This window comes from Callospermophilus lateralis, chromosome 6 (genome assembly GCF_048772815.1).
Source record: "Callospermophilus lateralis isolate mCalLat2 chromosome 6, mCalLat2.hap1, whole genome shotgun sequence".
Classification (NCBI taxonomy): domain Eukaryota; kingdom Metazoa; phylum Chordata; class Mammalia; order Rodentia; family Sciuridae; genus Callospermophilus; species Callospermophilus lateralis.
In genome coordinates this window covers 25,540,182-25,562,763 of record NC_135310.1, presented here as the reverse complement: position 1 = coordinate 25,562,763, position 22,582 = coordinate 25,540,182, and the positions used below count along the sequence as shown (strand labels likewise).

General features: G+C 37.6%; 1 protein-coding gene across 3 annotated transcripts in view; it reads left to right on the top strand.

The window, feature by feature from the left end:
* The window catches only part of Adgrg6 (adhesion G protein-coupled receptor G6), a 126,018-nt gene extending 108,824 nt beyond the window's left edge, over positions 1-17,194 (top strand). For 2 of the 3 annotated variants that reach the window (XM_077109546.1, XM_077109545.1), the window contains 3 exons: positions 9,584-9,685; positions 10,394-10,546; positions 12,977-13,022. In XM_077109546.1, coding sequence (XP_076965661.1) covers positions 9,584-9,685; positions 10,394-10,546; positions 12,977-12,990 — 269 coding nt within the window. In that variant the 3' untranslated portion in view covers positions 12,991-13,022. Of the gene's footprint in view, positions 1-9,583; positions 9,686-10,393; positions 10,547-12,976; positions 13,023-15,487 lie in introns of those variants that run through there. The other variant, XM_077109544.1, reaches the window with a different exon arrangement.
* Positions 17,195-22,582: the final 5,388 nt, after the last annotated feature.

Here is a 22,582-nt window from a genome sequence, read left to right as displayed (position 1 = left end):
TTTATTTTATCCAACATTTTACTTGGGACCTTTGCTCCATGGAGCTTCCATTATTCTAGAGGACACGAGTGCTAATCAAGTGCATTGTATATAAAAAGCACCTTGTAATGTTGCAAACATATGACAGAAGACATGAGGTCCAAACTGAAATCTGAAGGATCATTAGGAATTAACTAGAGGAAAACTAGGAGTGGAAGTTGGGTAAAGAGTATTTCAGGCACAGGGTACTTCACAAAAGCAGTGGGATGTACTTGAAAGCTGTTGAGCATATGACATGACATGATCAGTGGTGCATTTTGTAGAGATGAAGCTGGATATAATGTGGGGATGGGGAGAGAATATTCTAGTAACATGTGTAAGGAGAGCAGAGGGAGGCTCTTGCTGTGGTCTCCCATAAGGTGGCCCAATATTTTAGACTTTCGGTGGGATAGGGAGCTGGAGAGATGTAAACAGTCAAGAGAAATTTAGAAAGTATCCTCCTACAAAATACATATCATACATTTGGTTGTTAAAGTAAACTTATTTTTCTAGAATGATCAGGGCAAGGAGTTTTTTTTTTTGTTGTTGTTGTTGTTTGTTTTTGTAGCAATGGAGGTTAAACCCAGGGGTACTCCACCACTGAGATATATACCCCAGCTCTTTTATATTTTTGTTTTTAGACAGGATCTCACTAAATTGCTAAGGCTGGTTTCTAACTTGAGATCCTCCTGCCTCAGCCTCCTGAGTTGCTGGGATTATAGGTATGCACCACCTTGGCCTGCAGGATTGTCTTGTTAATGTAATGTTATGGACAATGGATGTCTAACACTGTAAGACTCCACAATGGCTAAAAATTTAGAATGTGCCTCCATATTCTGAATACAAAGACTATACTAAACAAGTTTTAATCTCTGTTAGACACAGTGTATAGCTAAGCATCTAAAATTCAGCAGGGTTCCTTATTGTGAGTACTATGTGATACCGGGCATTGACAGAGGTGGGACCATGGGGCTCCTTGTTAGAGATGAGTCCTCTGTGATACTGGAGCACATCTGTCAGGGGAATGGCTTTTGATAGGTTTCTTTGCACGTATACCTCTCCAAAAATTTGTTCAAACATGTTTATACAACCATTTATCTTTCAGGATTCTTGTGTGCAGATACACGAGTGTGTGCAAACACACTTATATGTATAATTATATAAGCACTCACATAACTGTATAGTTTATTAAACTTACATGTTTTATTTTACTTTTTTTAAAGTTCCATACATATTTATATCTTTATATATACTTACAGACAGCCACATGATAAAATTACCAAAAATCATGTGAAATGAATATCAGAAAATTACTATAATCTGTGTGGCCATAACTAAAATTTTACTTGAATAAACAAGTGAATTTACTAATTGAATCAAAGTTGAAACCAAGTTTATTGTTTTCTGATTTTTCATGGTATATTGTTTTGTCCTTTTTATGTTATCTATTTCACTTAATTAATTTGTATAATAGTCATTATGTTGCTTTTTTCCTAAAAGTAAAAGATAAATAGGTCTTCCCTTAACACAATGCAATTATATACCTACCTGACTTGCTATTTTGGATCTTCCCAGATTAAGACTGGTGGAACCTTGTGTTAAAATTTTTAATTTTTTCTAAAATATACAACTTCAGAAAATTGTAGACAAATAGTTATGCAAAAAGGACAAATATTTGACATAAGTAGATGATACTTTTCATTGAATTATACTTTAATAATTCATCTTAAATAAAAGACAGTTCCCTGGTCACTAAGAAGATCTTGGCCAGCATCCTGTTGGCCATCTGTCTCTTGGCCATATCCAATGCACTTGCAGAATTGAGCTCTGGCCCTAATATGCAGCCTGTGCGACAGCTGCTTGTTATACAGGTGATGAACTCTTATCTCACACTGTACTTTGAATTCATCAACTGAGCAAAAGAATTTGACATCAGCAATTAGATTAGGCTTCTCTAGTATATAGGGAAGTTTAACTTACCTGAGATGTTCATCAGGATGTCAAGACTAGCTTCATATCAAGAGCTTGATCATCAATTTCCCTTTTCCAGAAATGGGAAATGATATTAATAGCTCAGACACTACCAGAATATCTGAAAACATAAAAAGATAAAACAGTTTTGCACGTAGATGCTGTTATGGAGAACACAGGAATATTGTCAGTCTACACAGAGATAATATTTGCCACTAATTATTTTGATGACCCAGAGTAACAAAAATAATGTGTATTTGTACAGTGCATGGGGTTTACCAAACACTTTCAGGTAACATCTGTGATGTTATTCCTTCTTGCAAATCTGAAAAATGGGTGCCTAAGAAAAAAAATGTTGTCACCATTTTATAAAGAAACAGGTTCAGATGAGTTAATGACTTTCCCAAGATCAATTTGAGTCTGATGGTGATATATTTTAACTATGGCATATATGAAAATGAAAATGACACATTATGAGGGGACAACATATAAGCAGACTAAAATTATTTACTGTACCTTCAGTTTTTTATTTCCAACTTTTAAGAAGTATATATCTAATATCATTAAAAATTGCTAGTAAATATACATTTAATAAAAAATATAATTTAATACCTTATGCTTATTCAGCAAAGATATCATTTAGCAAAAAGTTATTATAATCTTATTGGTAAACTAAGAAAGTTAAGTTACGAGGTAAAGTGCGATAAATTTCACCAAAGTCTCCCCTGGACCGGAGACTGAGGTTCGGAACCTCATGAAAGTTAAGCTGTTATATAATCACACAAAACATGGATCAAACTGGTGCCAAGGTAAAGAGATCGTCCACCTTTCAACCCACCTAAAACCACATCATGTTGGCTAAAATATTACACATGCGAGGAAATAAATTACTCATCTCTTAGCAGGGCACTTGGTGCCAAAGAGAAATAATTTGCTAAAGGGCACCTTAACCATATGAAAGAAAAGACTGCAAGAAGTTTTCAAAGACAGCCATAAACCTTAGAGATGCAGAGCCCAGCAACTGACTGGCTTTGTCGGATGACAACAGTATCCAGAGGCGTGGGTGCAGGTGTGCTGGGGAACTCAGGTCATCCAGACCATTTCTATCAGTTACCTAGAACACAGGCCTCTTCTGCCCAAATACTTGCCTTGATTAACTTGACCCATTTTCCCATCAAAACTCCAGAACCACTCTGTTTTTATGGCCCAATTAGGACACCAGGGACTCATTATTACTTGCTCTGATTCCATCCCATATCCCTGAAACTGCTTATGTCTGCAGTCTTCCTAAATCTTCTAAGTCTTTATCTAAATCTTTCTAAATCTTCATCATCCAGATTAAGAAAAAGTCCACTTAGACTATTTGTCCAAATCTGTTTTGCTGATGATTCTGCCAGAAAACGTCAGTGGCCGTGAGTTGTTAAAGACTTAACTCAAGAGAAGACGATTTGGAATTGTTTGTCATTTCCCCTTCCACCTGGGTTGTTGTGAAGTGGCCTTTTTACAGATATGAAAGAAAGACATATGTGCCGCCTTGAATTTTACTGTGTGATATTATCCAAGAGAACTGTTTCTGGCAACTTTTTAAAAACTTTTCATCGTCAGGCTAAAGACCTGAGAACATTGGACCAGAAAGCCACATATAATTTCCTGAATCAAGTCGAGAGAATGAGTTCTATGAAGGAGCCAAACTTTTAGTCCAAATATCTTAAGTATATCTTTTTATTTCCTCTAAGATGCTCTACAGAGACCAAGATTAAGAACACACCCAGACAATCTACAGTGAATACGATGCCAATATTTAGAAATTGACTTTTTTTTTAAAAAAAAAAAAAAGCATGTTACTTGAATGTGTTCTGAGGCTGATGACAGGATCATATGTTAAAAAAAAAAAAAAAGAAAAGAAAAGAAAAGAAAAAAAAAAACAACCCATGACCGGATGAGAAGTTTGAGAGTGTTCCTCTGTCCCTTTGAGACCTTCCTTCAGTGTGTGTGCTGGGCCAGCCCTGGCCTGCAGAACCCTTCTAGGAGACTCTGCAGGGGGCGATACTACATTCTCCCCTAACAATACCCATAGGCAGACCCAGGAACACCCTTCATCAGTTGAAAGTGTTTCTCATTTTCAATGAGAAAGTCATGAAATTGACTGACGATTAAGACATTTTGATTCTTGTATTGTAATTCTTTCTTTTTAAGTAGACATAAACCTCTGGTTAGTGAAAGATGGAGGGGTAGAGAAGGCAGGAATCTGTTCATTTAAAGCTGGTTACAATTTGTTTTTCTTTTTCTATATGGAATACTTTCATATAAGAGAAATAAAGAACCAAGGCAGTTATGGGCTTGAAGAAACTACTGCTAAGGAACTCTGTCTTGGATCCATTTGAGTAATAGTATTTCAGGCTAAAATTCACCAAAAAAGGACCATTGTGAGATATCTTGTGTGAGATAGGAAGGTTTCATGAAAGTAGCACAAGCCAATCAAGATGAAGTAGAAGTTTTAACTCTAAATTTCACTTTAATTTTAGCTTCCAGCTTTTGTGGACCATGTCCCTGTCTGTGTGGTCAGTGAGATAAGTTTGTGTGATTCCTGGGTGGCACAAAGGTGTTCAAAGGGGCAAAAATCGACAGAACAGAGACAAGAATGAAAAGTGAGATTCCCATGGAACTCTATTAGAGTTTCATGACTTTAGTTCTGCTTCAGACACCACATCTATAAGGAGATGGGGAAACCTTAGGATTTAAGAGGGGATCGCCCTCCTTCGTCCATTCTCTCTCCTTGTCTGCCATTCCTCCCTGAAGAAAGGCATCCAGTTTGTCTGCCTATCAGCATGTTTTCCATTGTTGATCTCTGAAGAGAGTAGAAGGAATTCTGTTATAATATTTATTGCCAGACTAACTTATATCAATGTTGAAAGGGCTCACTGCTACAGATAGTAAGATAACCTTTTTGGTGAATTTTACTCTGATTTAAAATGGAAATGTATCTCAAGGCTAAAGAATTCGCCCTATTTATATAATAAATGTAGTACCTTAGGATTTTAAATGTATTCATTTCTAAGAATTCTAACTTCTCATGCTTGTTACCCAATTTTATCCATAGCATCACAATTCCTAGTGAAATATGGAGCTTTTATGCGAACTCTCTCTGTTACATAATCTTAGAGGAGCTGTTTCAGATTTTTAATCTAATTTGCATACCAGTATCTCTGAAACATTTTTGGTGCCTGTATATTTACAAGCAATTGTGGTTGCTTAAAAATATTCAATGTCATCTCATATTATGTAATTGTGATTTAGAGCGGCATTACATAACCTAAAAAAATGTTTTGTTAAGTCAGTTTCTTTTACTTTTAACCTCATAATTTCTGACTGGGGTTAGCATTTGATTCTCAGAGTAATTCATGCTTTCGCTCCCAGCAAGGCTGGAAAGGCAATTCTGTGATGTAGGTTTCTTCCAGTGTCCTCAAAACACCAGACACAAACTACCTCAGAAGTTTTTTTCCTCCCATATATATGAACTGTATAATGCAAATCAAAACTACATTGAGAGTTCATCTCACTCTAGTCAGAATGGTAATTATCACTAATATATGTAACAATAAATGCTGGCCAGGATGTGGGGCAAAGGTACACTCAGACATTATTGGTGAGATTGCAAATTGATGTAGCCACTTTGGAAAGCTGTATAGAGACTGCTCAAAAATCTAGGAATGGAACCATCATTTGACCTAGTAATTCCCCTCCTCAGTATATATTCAAAGGATTTAAAATCAGCCTACTTCAGTGACACAGCCACATCAATATTTATAGCAGCACATTCAACAATAGCTAAGCTATGGAGCCAACCTAGGCATCCTTCAACAAATGAATGGATAAAGAAAATGTGGTGTATATACACAGTAGAGTATTACTCAGCCATAAAGAAGAATGACATTATGGCACTCGCTGCTAAATGGATGGATCTGGAGACTATCATGCTAAGTGAAGTAAGCCAATCCAAAACACCAAAGGTGAAATGTTTTCTCTGATATGTGTGGAAGCTAAACCATAATAAGTGGCCCTGGAGCCTCCTCTACCAACAGCCTTTGTTGACTTTCTCTCAGGCTTCCTCTTCCTCCACTTTCACTCCATGACTTCCACCAGCTCTTGACAACCTAAAAGGATCTGTTAACCTGCTCAAATAATTTATACACTTTAGCTTTATTACACTATTGGTGAGACAAAGTACGTTTGCTTATTAGAAGGATTTTCTGCAACACCAAACTGGTTAGGAAATTTGGTAGTTATATGGGAAGCTGTTGAAAAACAGTCAGATTCAGCCATCTGGAGTGTAAAGATGAGGTTGGGCCAGTGGTATCTTTGCCCTTGTTCCAGAGAGGACAGCCCCGGTAGCCTGCTTCTGAAGCTATCTGTCTGTGGAAGAAAACCCTTCCTTACTCTGAGACTTCTGCACTTACGTAGGCCAGGCCAGCATGCAAACAGGTGTCTCCTGAGAGCTCTTCCTCGCAGCTGCAGCACAGGGAGCTTCAGGAAGGGCCTGGCCTGTTTGCTGGCTTTCTGAACAACTGAAATTTGTTTCATGTTTATTAGAGTTTTCCTTTTGTTAAATTAGAACTTCCCTACCCTGAGATAACATTTCAGACAAAAGAAATAGGTTGCTAGGATATAGTTCCTTCACTAATTACCTTATTACCAATAAAGTAAATGACATAATGTATATTTACATAGCTATATATAAACAACAAAATAAAAAAAACAATAGTTTCACAAATTATATAATATAAAATGATAGTAATAATAATAAAAATCATGACAGTATTATTTCACTTTAGTCACTGAATGCCTTAATTATACCTCTTGGAGATAAATTTGCTTGGAACCTCCCAGGAACTTTGTGAAGGGCTGTTTATATATTTGAAATCAGTGAAAAAAATATATTGAGCATTTTCATAGTAACATTTCTCTTCAAAGCAAAAGTTAATCATTCTTCAGTAATTTCAATGAGATTTTGTAGCCAGTACCTCATAAGTGCCAGGCCCTGTACCAGGGATCATCAATGGCCAAAGAGAAGCTAATCGAGAGGATAATCCACCAGAGCCATTTCATTGTGTGCAGGGCCCATGGTTGAGAAATCTAGCAACTTGTCCTCTTCATATTAATGTAATTTATTCTAAAATAAAACTTTGGGCTATTTTGAGTTAAGATATTAAAAAAAATAAACCATGGAAGTGTAACCTTGGACCTGTTTTGCAAATTTAACTATACATATCAAAAGAGATATACATGAATACTTTTTCCCACTTTTTCACTTATACAAGCTACAATGTCATTTTGAAATTTCTTCATAGTCAAAAGGAACAGGTAAATTTAAATTATCCGGGGAAAGAGCTTCAGTAATTTTTACTTGTATTCCATTCCATGCTAGACCCTTGACTCCATGAATACTAGGATTGTTGACCTTGTTCATGATTGACCCTCCAATTCCTAAAACACAGTGCTTCCTACTTAGCAGAGCTGTATAATTAGTCACTGAATGAATAACTCTTCTTGGAAACTTTTTTCACCTCCCTAAATAAAAGTTTAGTTCAAGCCCCAGACCCCCTAGAGAGCTTTCCCCACGTGGATTTGCAGCAGATTATTAGGGCAGAACCTCAGCAACTCATTGATGGGCTTTCCAGAAACATTAATCTTCCATCTATTTTCATTGTATTTCCATCAGCCCCTATTCTGTGCACTGCTCAGTCCTACTTTTAGTGCTCCTCCACCTCCAAACACATGTAAAATTGGAATCTGCTCATGTAGACTTGATGATTGTTAAATTATGGCTGCCATGGTTTATTCATTCAGTGAACATTCTTTGGGTTGCTGCATAGTGCCTGACATCGTCCTGGGAACAGGCAGCATAGTGTTGAATAGACAAATATCTCTGTTCTCTTGGAGCTTATTATATTCTAATAGGAAACAACAATCGAGCAAAAAAAAATATGAGGGCTATCAGACTATCGAGCACTATTCAGTGCTCAAAAGAAAATAGGTATATGAAAGGGGGTGAGAAGAGATTAAATGGAAACATTTATCAACAGTCGTCAGCTGATCCGAGACCTGAATGAGAAGTAGGAAGCAGCTTTTGAGAGAGCTGAAGACAGTGTTCAGCACGATATTGGGCAGGAATGAGCCTGATACACTGAGAAACAGAAGGTGGCGAGAGAGGTTTGAGGGTCATGTGGAGAAACCCTCAGTTCACAACATCTGGGGTTTGAGATGCAGCCAGATAAAGATGTCCTAGAAGCAGTGTTGTTGGAATCCTGGTGGTGTATGGGGAGGGAAACAAGTGGAACCAAGCATAAAATCAATCTTGAGCCTCAGAGATGTGGTTCTTGTAGTTTAGAAGTCCACTCTCTACTGTGACACTAGAGCCCCAGGAGAGAGAGAGAACCAGGACCCAGTCACAGTTGTGTTCTCTTTGAGGAGTGAAGGAGAATAATCTTCTAAGGCAGTAGAGAAGGAATCCCCATAAAACTTGGAGAAATTGGCATTGAGAACAAAGGACTCTCCCATTGTTTGGCTGCCTCTGGAGGCTTGTTAAGACGCCACAGGAATAGAGTACACAGTGTGGGAGCTGACACCCCCCTGCTCAGAACAGTCACAGGGCATAGGGTGTGATGGCAGCCTGTGGGGAGTAGGCTTGGAGGAGAAGGTGGCAAAGAAGTGGAGGCAGCGAAAAGTAATAATCACTTCAAGAAATTTTACTGAGGAAATAAATGAAGTTGAAGCTGAAAGAAGATTAGAGATTAAAAGGAAATTTTTATATTTTTTTAAAGAGCTACTAGATTGTGCTTATTAGGTGATAGGGATGACTCGTATAGAAAATCGGGGAAACTGAGGCTGCAAGGAGAAGGTAAAAGGGGGTTGGCCTGCAAAGCACAAGTGACACAGTGTTTGATAGGCCCAGGGAGTAGCTGTAAATATGAAGACTATTGCCCAGTAAGGAGGTGTTTCTCTGTTAAAATATTGAGAATCTGAATTGGGCCAAGTAGAGTCACAGGATTTTTCTGGTTTGAGGTGTGTTTGAACATCATGTAGAAATAACCATTTTTCTAAAGCCCAACCTAATATTCTGATTATAGCTATAATAATCTACCTATGTAAAACAGTTCAAGATAGACAAATTGAAACAGACAATAAGTTTATGGGTGATTTTTATTTTCTCTCTCTCTTTTTTTTTTAATTCTATGGACAGTTTTCACATGCTTTTAGATAGAAATAAGGGAAATAGCAAATGCTTTTAAGTTGAATGTAGTTTGTTTCAGCTTGTTTTTTAGGTAAGTCCTAATGAATGTGGAGCAGAACAGGCAAAGACAGAAATCAGAACCATGCAGTGATTCTGGTTTTATTTGAGCCATTGTGTTCTTTTCCATAGGATTAAAATGTCTACTATGCACTCCTGAGATTCCTTTCCTTGGATCTTTGTTCCAAGGGAACAAGTAACGTAGATATAAAAACTTTAAAATTAAAACAAATATAGGTATTTAATAAGATTCATCTTTTAAAATGTGTCAGTTGGCCTCAGTGTTTGTATTGTCTATTGTCACAGGATTATTTATTTTTATCTTCCACTGTGCAATGAAGGAGAATGTCCAGAAGCAGTGGAGACGGCATCTCTGTTGTGGCCGATTCCGATTAGCAGATAATTCAGGTAAAGGGGCAGGTTTGTCATTACGTATTTATCTCAGATTAACTGGAAACACTTGTCAGTCATTTTCTGTTGTCAAAGCAGCCCAGGCCCAGTGGGAGCAGATTGTAGAAGTGGAGCATATGAAGATTCTTAGTTGGAATCTTGGAATATTAGGGCTGAAGGAATCTGAGAGCACTGGATACATCCCTTCTACCTGCAGAGAAGCATGAATTCCAGGCAGCTTAAATGATTTGCATAAGATTTAAAGTCTAATTTGACAGCTCAGATATCCACTACACCAGACCCTCCTTTCCAGTTTTGAAGTTCTGAATTACGTTTTTAGGTGAAGAGATTATATCTCAATTTAAAAACATTTGAAGAAAAGGGTTATTTTTTTTTTAATTACTGTGGTTACTTCTCACCCTAGGATATTGATGCAAGATTTTAAATAATATGTACACAGATTCAAAGTAGGAAATTTCAGTTTCTTCCGTTTATTAATGTTGTTTATTTTTATTTAGTTAGTTTTGGTACCAGGGATCGGACCCAGGAGTGCTTAACCACTGACCCACATCCCCAATCCTTTTCAGTACTTACTCCAGCCATTGTTGGCATGTCAGAAAATCAGATGCTCCAGATAGGCAAAGCAATGCACTGATAATTTTTTTAGGACACAGCGTATTATATTCCTTGTAAAGGAGATTGATAGAATGATGTCATTTCTTTCAGATTGGAGCAAGACAGCTACCAATATCATCAAGAAAAGCTCTGACAATCTGGGAAAATCTTTGTCTTCAAGTTCCATTGGTTCTAACTCAACCTACCTTACATCCAAATCTAAATCCAGCTCTACCACCTATTTCAAAAGGAACAGCCACACAGGTGAGTGATTCTGGCATCATAAAGAACTTTTCTGGTCCAGTTCTCACGTTACATTTCCATGGAAGAATCAGCTCATCCCGAAGTTTGGCCTGATAGAGTGCTTATGTTAGATTTACGAATATAAAATCTATCTGAAGATCTTCTCCAGCAACTTTATGAATATTTTATTCTCTTTAAATTTTATAATCCATCTATTCCTGCAAACCATATGATGAACCGAGCAGTATCGTAACTTTATCATTTGACTGGAAACTTAGTTTTCTTTAAAAATTAGAATATTTTGTTTAAAAAGTTAGCATTTTTTATTTTTAAAATGAAGAAATCATTGCAGAATATTTTAGGACGGTGTGAAAGTACCTGACAGGGTGGCGTGGGAGCAGGAAGAAGGGCCATCTAGGATGTGTCTTATTTACAACTTAAATCCTTAAGCATTGGAAGCCTCGTTGGCCACTGTTCCTTAGGTCACTGATGAAATAGGAAAGAGCAGAGGGCAGGACTGTAAGAAGCGTGAGGCTTTCTTCATGTCTTGCCTTTTCGTCATATTCATGGCAGCCACAGACTCTGTCACTGAGCATGTCTGTGGATGATTCTCATGACACTGTGAAAATAATATTTGTGGTACTTGATGGTCACTTAGTAGCACGAAGAGCTGTCATCTTCTAATAACTTTAAAGGGAAATAATAGAATTGCTACTTTTAAAGACCAGTCGAATCTGTTGGCAGACAGCTCTTGACACTGAGCAAACACTACTTCCTAATTAAAGCTACTTCTGAAAGGACAAATGGAAATAACTTTTAAATTTTCTAATTTGTTTAACAATTAACTATGAACAGAGGTGAATGGCACAGAAAAGATTGATATTCAAATTTTTGCACAGAGGGCAAAAGCTAGGTGATGTGCCTGTAATTGTTCATACTGGGAATACTTGGAGGACAGGCAGCCCTTACATATGTTGAAGTTCTTACACAGTCCCTCCTTGCACCACTTTCCCTGTCTTGCCACTGGTGTGGCCCCTGCTGGGAATTATGGTACTACTGTGGAGGAGGTTTGAATGTTCAAAGTTTTTTTTTTTTTTTTAATTCCAATATTAAAGAAAGATCTATAAACTCAGAGCAACTTAGAACAGCAGTTCTTAAAGTTTCTTGGCAAGACATTTGTGGGGAATTAAATGAAAGCTATGGATTCTCTTTCTGAATAAAGTGCAGGCTTTATACCAGAGATTGAACCCAGGGGTGCTTAATCACTGAGCCACATCTCCAGCCCTCTTATTTTTATTTTGAAGCAGATTCTCGCTAAATTGCCTAGTTCCTTACTAAGTGGCTGAGGTTGACTTTGAATTTGTGATCCTCCTGCCTTAGCTTCTTGAGCCACTGGCATTACAAGTGTGTGCCACCCTGCCCAGCTTTTTGTCAAATGCACATTTTTGCCTAAAATTAACAGGCCTGTTCACCCTTACTTGAGAATACCTGTGTGAGGAAATTGATGACAGGTGTACAGTTTAAGATTATTCTTCCTGCTTGGTAGTTCCCTGGAACAAAATCTTTTACTTATAATGAACATTTTAAATTTATTTTTATTTTATTTAATCAAACTTAAAAGTAAACACTTAATTTCCTGTGGTTTTTGTTTGTTTGTTTGTTTGGTACTGAGAAGTGAACCCAGGGGTGCTTAAACACTGAGCCATATCCCCAGCCCTTTTATATATTTTACTTAGAGACAGGGTCTCTCTAAGTTGCTAAGTGCCTCACTACGTTTCTGAGGATGGCTTCAAACTCGAAATCCTGTTGCCTCAGCCTCCCTAGCCACCGGGGTTACAGGTGTGTGACACCGTCCCCAGATAAATTTTCTTCTCTTTCTAAAATGAAAATAATTAATATGTTGTCAATAAGTCATGAGTGAATAGGCACTAGACTAATTAAATTGTTTTCCTCTTACCACAGCTGAGATTAGCTAGCCTAAAGAAATTTCTCTTAGAAGGAGGAAAAGATAAAAAGGTAGGTCTTCAGGAATATCAGATATTTTTGAAGTATTAGGAAAAGACTGTTGTAGGATCCTGGGGAAAACTGACTAGAAGATACTAGAGGAAATGCAGAAATGGCACACTCTGTTGTTTCAAAATGGTATTTTAAAAAATTTTACTGCTTTAAGAATGCATTCATGTTTTTTTCTTTCTCTTAATCAAACCAAACCAAAACAAAGTGAAACCCTTGGGGCTGAAGTGCTGTTGGCCACTAGCATGAGGATATAGTGAACTTTATGTTTATTGTTTATATGATATAATAAATTCGGTTACCCAGTCAGTTCTCTGTGGGACAGTTCTCGGTTCTGGGAATCACTAGGGTATGCAAGAAGTCACTGCATATCCTCTTGGATATCTAGTTGGTTTATTTCTTGGAACTGATCCCGACATTCATATGTTTATGGTGTAGATAATTCCTCCTAAGAGCATTTCTTCAACAAAAGTGGATCGTCCAGGTAAACTTTTATCACTTTTTGAATGCATGAATTTTTTGCAAGGTGATAAGAGAATATTTGCATGGATTAAGCTAAGGTTCTTGCTGCACCAGCAAAACGGCTTGTTCTTTACAATACTTTTCAGCTAGCACAATGATATTCCTGCACTGAGCTGGAATTTTCTGAAATTTCAAATGGCAGCGTGCTGTGCCGGCTCTTCTCTGCATGGGGTGTGCAAGCTGCTCCTTCTAGGAAATGTACCATGCTCTGGAATGAGTGGGTCACATATTATGTAACATAACCCAAAAAGCAACATTTGAGAGAAGGATATGATTTTTTAAAAATTTTATTATTTATTTATTATATCTCCAGTGCTCTGGTGGGTTACTGGATTATGCCATGGTACGTTCATAGAAGTCATAAAAGAGATGTCATCCATTCTAAGCTGCTTTGTTAGGATTTTCATCTGCTTGAATTTCAGCATAGGTCGAATGGAGTTCATTTCTCTAGCCCCTGGTTTTCAGATTTACAGTTGTAACCAAGTCCTTATTACTCATAAAGTAGTATCTAACCAGAAAACCGAGAATAATATATATAGATACTAGTAATAGATATATAACCATATATATAATAGTTAATAGTATTGTGTGCATTTATGTGTACACACTGTATGCACATCCCTTGTTTAGAATTTTGCCTTGTTTGGAAGTCACCTTTATGTGAAGTGCCATCCAATTGGATCATATCCTTGCAGTGGAGCTGACTTTAAATCACATGCTCCTGGAAGTTGTGTAGGGAGCAAAAGGAGTGTATTCTCGACATTTCTCTCAGGACATGTTGTTTTCTTTAAAAAAAAAAAAAATCAAGCATGAATCATTTATTATTGGGATTTAAGTCAATAGAAAAATTCCCCAACAGAAAACCAATGGCTAGTGAATTCACGAACTTGAAGAAAGCTCAAAGTCAATCAGCTTGCTGAGAGCCAGATGAGTGGGGCCTTGTGCTGCGACTCCCCCAGCTTTCTCTCCCCAGCCCTGGGACAGGCTTCAACCACTTTTCCATGCTTCCGTCTTCCCCTTCTTTCCATGAACCATGTTTTCTTCCTCTGGTTTCCTTTAGTGTGGGGTGAGAGTGCCATTTCCTGTGTTAGCCCCCATTTTTGTTTAGTGTCCAGTGTAAGTAATAATTGAGCATTTGAATAGTTTCCAGAGACAACAGATATCCTAATGACAATTTTGAACAATTGTTTTTGGATTTTATAGGCCAGGTCACTTTCTGAATATAAAAGGTCTAAAGTGACTGTTGCAGTTTTAGAGGTATGATTCCCTAAAGCAGTGTTTCAGGATAGGTTTTACTTCTCACACAGTGTAGAAAAGATATGATTAAAGAGAATGGAACAGTTGGTAGAAGAGCACAGTTTATTCTTCATCCACCATGAAATTTCTGTAATTGGGTAAATTCAAGGGTAATGTTTCTCCAAAGTGTATTAGGAAGGGGAAGAGAGCAGGCACTTATGACATTCATAGAATACAAAAAATAAAAGATAAACAACCACATGTATATATAGATAATAGATCTTACATATGAGTATCAGAGCACTATCTGAGCCAATTTTAGAAATTTTAGAGATCAAGTGAAATAATATTTAACTCAGAATACTGAAAAATTCAGAATATAAGTTTATTTAGTGGTCCTTTCTCATTATCAATTGCTCTGATATTATTTCTGCTAGCAATAGTGCTGCTGAAACTGTAGCAAGTTAACAAAAAAAAGTTTTAAAATACTTCTGATAAAGGGAATTTTGACTTCTACAATTAATAATTCATAAAGAGATGTCCTTTTTGCTATATTCCATTCATTTCACAACCTAAAAGCCATGGGAAAATGTGTTCAAAGCAGACTTTCATGTTTATTTTTATTCATTTTTATTCTCCAAAATCCTTTAAATTTTCTAAAAGTTTTTATTATGAAGAACGTCAAACATGTAAAAGGTATAGAGAATAGTATAATGAACCCCTTTGTTCCCATCAACTCATTTTCCCCTGCCCATTTTCCTATATTATTTGGAAAACTTCATCTTAGATATCATAAATTTCTACCATGAACATTTCAGAACATTTTAATTCATTCTTACCTAATTTATTATTTCTTTGGAGCCATTTGGTGCATACATTTTTGAAGAGATTTTTTTATTCTTTTCATTGACTGAGATATGCTACTTACAAGAATATTTTCCTATAAAAAAAACCACAGCACAAAAAATGACTAGAAGGCACATAGACATTCAGTGAATTTTAGGAGTGCATTTTGAAGATGAAAAATGCAAAATTTTTGTGCTGCCTGTTACCTAATCTAAGGAAAAAAAAAAAAGTTTTATTTCCTTTGTATACTTCTTGATGTGCAAAACAGAGGGCACAGTATAGTGGCCCTAAGGTGTGTCCCCAGCTCTTCCCTTGAAGCCTAATTTCTCGTGTCATTTCTTGCAGACAGTGCTTCCATGGACAAGTCCTTGTCAAAACTGACCCATGCTGATGGAGAACAAGCATCAATCATCCCTGTCCATCAGGTCATTGATAAGGTCAAGGGTTATTGCAATGCTCATTCAGATAACTTCTATAAAAACATCATTATGTCAGACACCTTCAGCCACAGCACAAAATTTTAATGTCTTTAATATAAGAAAAAGGAAAATCAGTTTCCAGAAGTGTGAAGATCTGCATGCAGTGTAAACCATGACTAGCAGATATAAATGTGCTATTACCTAGGCAACTGCATACAGATGAGGGGTGTGTTTTAAGAAGGCTTTTGTGAAATTTACAATTCATCGTTTCAGTATATTTCTTCCAAGGGGGACTTTCCATCATCACTGAACTTCAGTACTGAGAGCAATATGACTCAGTAAGCCTGGGAGATATTATTTTTTTGAATGTATGATTGAATCAAACTAATCAGAACTCAGGGGAAGGTACTAAAATTAGACAACAGGGGAGGGAACAAAGCCAAGGACAAACTCTAGTTTAGACTCATCTACCAACCTCCTGGTGAGGCCTGGATGTAGCCATTTTTATATCATCTTTCTCAACAATCAGAAGTGTAATAATATTTGTAACAGTTTTGGATGCCGACATATTTCATCCAGAGCTACTTTCTGTGAATGCATCAGCATTTTTTTTCTTTTTCAATGAAATTTCAACCACAAATAGAAAAAAAAAAAAAAAGCTTAATATTTGACCCTAAGAGGAAAAGGGATTTTTTTTCTTATATAAAACATATAACTTTCAGAACCACAACATACCCTGGAAAGAAAGTTTTCCCAAGATATTATCCAAGTTAATAGAAGGCTGTGTGAATTTCTGAGTTCCTTCAAGAAACAGAAAGCTTAAGCCTGTTATCAACTATAATTGAATCCCATGCATTTAAATATGGCTTGGTGATGACATTCCATTAACAGGGCCTCCTGTGGTTGCTTAACAATGGATACTGTTTCCCCTTTACTGTATATTGAGCCCATAGGCTCATGGGGTAGAGGAGATTTTCTGTTAGTCACACTGTAACAATAGTCCTTTTAGGATACACACATTTAAGATGTTGTGGTGTGTCCTTGCTCTAATGACTTTTAAGATATTTCCAGTTAAGTAAATGAAGGCCTCTCTCTTCCCCTACTGAGAATTTTGTTCCAAGGAATATAAACTCAGACATGTGGATGTCTCAATTAATTAAAATAATTTATTAATGTGTGGATCTACAACTGCTAGTCTAAAATCTATTTGTACTGAGTCCTCTGATGATAACGTAGAAGAGCCTGAGGAGGTCTGGCCAGATAGATGGTGTTGTGTTTGTGGATCAGCCTGATGCATAAAAGCCATGCCTAATATTACACAGCTTACCTAACTCTCCAAGTATCCAAAGGAATGCATGCTTGTAATGAGGGTATTGGAGACCACAGCTTAATTGTTAAATTATGGAGTCTTATCCAGTTTCTTAGCAATGGGCCCTAGTGCAGACTGGGTCTTAACAGTTCTCTGGATTCTCTGAGAGGTATCAGGTTCAGGGAAGCAGCAGTTAAGTGAGGAGGAAAGGAGGGGTTTGGGCAGAGCCTGTTGGCTCAAGAAAAGAGGCCAGAACTGAAGAAAGCAGATAGCCCTTGTTCTTAGATGTAGGATGACATGCAGGCTATGCAGAGACTCAAGGAGCCTCTTAACTTTGGCTAAGCTTTAGTCATGAAGCTAGTCAAGCTCAAAAGGATAATGAGAGACTTTGGTGGTGGATTGTTACTACTGTTCCATTTTGCAGCAATCTGGAGCACCATCTTGGCAGAAAAGAGCTGAATCCAGGCTGGCTTTCACGGGAGAGAGGGGAATTTAGGAGAAGAAGATAGTAAACCTTAAGTCACTGAGATTCACTACAGTAGAGCCAAATCCTTTTCTGTAGGCATATATTAACAGGCTGTGTATTGTGCCAGAATTTACATATAGATGAAAATTAATCTTAAATCATCACTGAATATTCATATGCTTCCCCCAAACCTTAGACATTCATGATAGAGTTTAATTAGCTTTCTACTGTGAGATTTCTGCACAAGGTGCGTAGTTAGTTAATAGTGATTAAGATGTATCTTCAGAAATAGCTTTGCTTTTGATGTCTTCTCATATGCATCCAGATCTGAGAAAACATTTTATTTTTGTATTTGACAACAATGTCAGCTCCACTTTAGAAATTTTCAATGAGCAGGTAAGGAAAACTAGGGAGAAATAGCTGCACAGAAACATTTGCAAATAGAGTTAAAAGACTGAGCCAAATTCTACCCTCTGTTCCTTTCTCACCTTTCTTCAGCCCCTCAGAAGCTTGGGGCCAGGGTCTCACTGGGGAGCGAGCCAAAAGCCACCTACACTCACCTTCCAGAAGAATACCAATTCAAACTCTTTATTTTTTTCTCATTTCTCCACCTTTTTTAGCTGAATTGTGTCAAGAGTTTTAGTTTAAGTTTTGAAATAGTTGCCATCCTTGTCACCATTGCTTGCATTGTAAAGCTATTCCTTATCTGTTGTTGGCATAGACTCTTTTGTACATATTTATTTATTTGTGTTTACAAATGTCAATCTGTCTCACATCTTAGCTTTATATTGCCTAGTTTTATTGTGTTAATTAACTTTCTATTAGAGAGACTGTGTATATTTTTTCTAAAAAAAAAGTTGCGACAGTTTTTTGTAGCAATACCTTTGAACATGATGGATGAAAGTGACTGTGAGTACAATTTGGAAATAATTGGAAGAAGCTACTGCAGCCAATGTGTGGATTTACTTCAATGGAAAATGTTTTTTTCAAATAAATACTTATATTGTTCATGTTCCAAATGATCCAATTCCTTTATGAGTGAATGTTTCTATTTCTGACTCCTAAATAGGAAAAGATTATTTGACAACTGGAAAATAACCTGCCACCAATTAAGTCAGTGACATGGGACTACTTTGTCAAACACTAGGAATGAGTATGTGACAGTGATCCAGTTCACAGGGATACATACATTTTGAAGGTCTTAGAATTTCTTGGGGTGATGGATGCAAAGCCAAGCTCTGTGGAATGTTGGAAGTATTGCAGGTTTCTTTGTGGGGAACGTCTTCAGCATCCCCAAAAGGGAATTGAGTCCTAGAAGTTAGGACCTGTGATATGTTTCTCACCTTTACAGTTACTGTTTTCATTGTGGGCAACTTAGAAAATAATGAACTTGAATAGCTTCACTTGCATGATCAGAACCAACCTCCCCACTTCCTTTTACTCTGGTTACTTAGGATAACACTTTTCTGCAGAAAGCCAAAGCCCAAACTGGCTCACAACCCTCCTCAGCCAAGTGAATGCCCAGCACTAAGTTGTGAGGCGCTTTGGCAGGTCACTTTGAAATCAGGCTTTCTGAGCCAAAGTGCACAACTCCCTGCCAAGCCATGTTAGGAAAACAGGCGGTGGCTGAAGGCTCCTGTACAGTCCTGCATGAGCAGGTTACCTCAGGAAGTGTGGGGAGGAGATGAGAAACACTTATTTGATTTGCAGGCTGACCTATGTTTACAGTATTTTTGAAATCTGAAGGAATGGGGCTTTATAAATATAGAGTTTTGGAAGTACTTCTGTGTTTTCAGTTGAATAACATTCCACTTCTTTCATATAAAAAGCATTAAATATCTCTCCTGCCTCCCTACCAACCTCCCTCCATTTCTCACTTTTTTCCTTTTCTCACTCCCTCCCTCTTCATTTCAAGAAAAAATAATTAACGCAACAGTTTTTTTCCTGCTTTCCTAGAGTAAAACAAGAATAGACTAAGAATTTTCAAATGTTTACATGTATATTCTATAGCCTATCCAAAAAGAAAGAAAGAAAACAAGTGAAAAAATACCCTGTTTTGTTATCATAAGACAGCTCCAACCTAAATTGAGTAATTTGACTCTGATAGAAAAATAAAACCATAGAATCCACAAACATGTTTAAGTGCCAGATGCATATTTGCTCTCTTTTGTAATTTTTACCACAATTCTATGAGGAAGTGCAGGTATTTGCCTTTTATCTGGGATAACTGGTGTCACCAGTTAAAAAGAGTAAGTCACCTGTTGTGGCCACTACAAAGGTGAGAGGAGGCTTCAAAGCGAAGTCCATCTGGTTCTTCCAAGTCAGCACACTAGCTGCCTCTTTTAAAGAACCTGCAGCCTGTGAAAGATGGTAATCCAAGGACAGGATCAATGCCAGGAGATTCAGACAGAAGCTTCCAGAGCTTCAGGGAAAAGCTCTGGGCTGGCAAGGCATGAGTAATGATTTGGTCTTTGAAGTTCTGATTGATTCTGATTGGCTCTCCTGGGGATGAGGAAAGTTATTCCAGGCACAGAAATTGGAAAGTCCAGGGCAGCCAGTGGAAATAGTTGAGGTTGGTTGATTACAGGGTGTGGTGAGGGGTTGTGGAGCGATGATGAGGCTGAGACCAGGTCATCATGGGAGAGCCTGCTCTGGCTGGAGGGGCTTCATCTGGTCAGCAGGCAAAAGAGAGGCACGAAGGCCTCTGGGTGGTGAAGGAGCCTGATCCTGGCTGGGCTTTAGGCAGGGTACTGTGGAGGGATCAGTAGAAGAAAGGGTGACCAGACTCAGGACCTTGAGGAGCCTCCTGCAGAAGTCAGTAGAGCAGGGTGGTTTGATGACTGGCACGTGGGGTCACAGGTCTCGGGAGTGGGGACACTGTCGTGAGGCCTTCAAAGCCCAAGTTTTGGTGAGACTGAGCTCTTCAAAATCAGAACAGCAGTGATGCATGCCCTGGCTGCTTCCAGATGCCATGGGGTTAGATGGAGCTGTGAAAAAAAAAAAAAAAAAAGCTGCTTATTTCCAAAAATGTGGAAGCAGGAGAAGGGAGGCTGGATAAATAGACGTAAGGAAAGACTTCTTGGAAGACTTTCCCATCTGCTTCTTTTATGGATGGAAGAGAAAATTTGATGCCAAAGAAAAGGCATCAGAAAAAAATGGGTGGTTCACAGAACAGGGTCGTGATAGTGGGGATGGGTGAGAAGCCAGGTGGAGGGGACAGACCCAGGAGCAAGAAGAGGCCTCTTTCTTCTGAGGTTGGAAAAGAGTCTGTACAAGAGACAGGGAGGCTTAAAGGATCAAATACTGGGGAAAGCTTGCTGAGTTTTCCTGATTTGTTATCAGAAAAGTAACTAAAGGCTTGTTTCAACTGCTGGGTATTATAAGGGAGGTAGTATCAGGATGGGGACACAAGAAAAGAACAGGTGAGACACTGCAGGGAACATAGATCCTTGGTAAATTACATTAAATAAGCCAGTAAGTCATGTTTGCCTTAGAATAGCTTTTTACAAGTGTAGTTCCCAAATCATTCATTAAGGTATTTTTTAATTTGCCATGTTTAGAAAATCTGGTTTATTTCAAATTTTAACTCAACATGTAGTGTTTAAAAGTGTCAAACTTCATTGGTCAAGAATGTGTTTGAAAGACTTGTAAATAAATAGTTGATGAATAATTTCATACACACTCCAGAATCTTTGAAATCTTTCAAATTGCATGGTCTGTTTGGCTTGGCTTATTTTCACTCTGAATTAAAATGATTTTTATAAATTCATATGTCAATTAGAATAAAATATTTGATACTCTCGTAACTGTATCTCAACATTGATATTTTTGGTGTCTGGGTTGTACTGCATGAGAAAATAAACTGTTTAAACACTCTATGAGCGAATGGAAGCCTCTGGCCCCTGCAGTGCTTTGTGTCCTGAGGCTCAGTCTACCACCGGCATGGTAAGTAACCCCAGTCCTGTGTTGATTCTGGAGAGTAACAAAATAAAACACAGAGCTTACCTACAAGGAATTCATAGATCAACTGAATACATAGACCTGATGCATTTGAAACTATAAATTCAAAGAATAATTGGTTTATTTAGATCTCAAATCTAATCATTGCTGCCCAGTTAGAGCAAATCCATGGTCTCTCATAATACTGAATGAAAATAGTTAAGTACTCAGAGTTTCTACAGCACTTAAATTTGACACCTTATTGTGTGTGTGTGTGTGTGAGAGAGAGAGAGAGAGAGAGAGAGAGAGAGAGAGAGAGGTGTGTGTGTGTGTGTGTGTGACTTTTCCTACAAGATGATGTTGTATTAAAGTCTGATTCATTGGGTTGCATTCATTGTTGTTATTTTCAGGAGCTAGCATATTGCTTAGCCCATAACAGAAGCTTAGTTAACATTTATTGAATTTAATTGAAATTTGTAGTTTACCTGGCACATTTGTATTTTGTAATTTAGTAACATAGGTATCAAAGCACCTTGAATTTTGGTAGGTTTTCAAAATCATGGATTACAAACACAGAGCAAAGAGGGAAAAAACTATTAGCATTATGATATTCAAGACCCTAGTTTTTATATAGCAATATACTATATGATGCCAACAAGTGGGAATAAGAACAGAATGGCATAGGTGTAATATTAACTAAGTCTTTTTTAAAAAATTTGTTCTAGTTTGTTATACATGACAGTAGAATGCATTTTTAACACATTGTACACAAATGGAGCACCAGTTCTTCCTCTGGCTATACGAGGCAGAGTCACATTGGTAGTGTAATCATACATGTATATAAGTTAATAATGTTTGTCTCATTCCACCATCCTTGCTATCCTCACACTCCCTCCCCTCCCCTCACTCTCATTTGCACAATCCTTCTTCCCTACTCCCCCACCCCCAGCCCATTATGGATCAGCATCTGCTTATCAGAGAAAACACTGGCCTTTGGTTTTTTGGGTTTGACTTATTTCACTTAGTATGATATTCTTCAGCTCCATCCATTTACCTGCAAATGCCATAATTTCATTTTTCTTTAGGCTGAGTAATATTCCATTGTGTATATGTACCACATTTTCTTTATCCATTCATCTGTTTAAGGGTATCTAGCATGTTTCCATAGTTTAGCTATTATGAATTGAGCTGGATATGGATAAACATGGATGTGGCAGTGTCACGGTAGTATGCGACTTCAAGTCCTTTGAATATAAACTGAGTGGGATTGCTGGGTCAAATGGTGGTTCCATTCCAAGTTTTCTGAG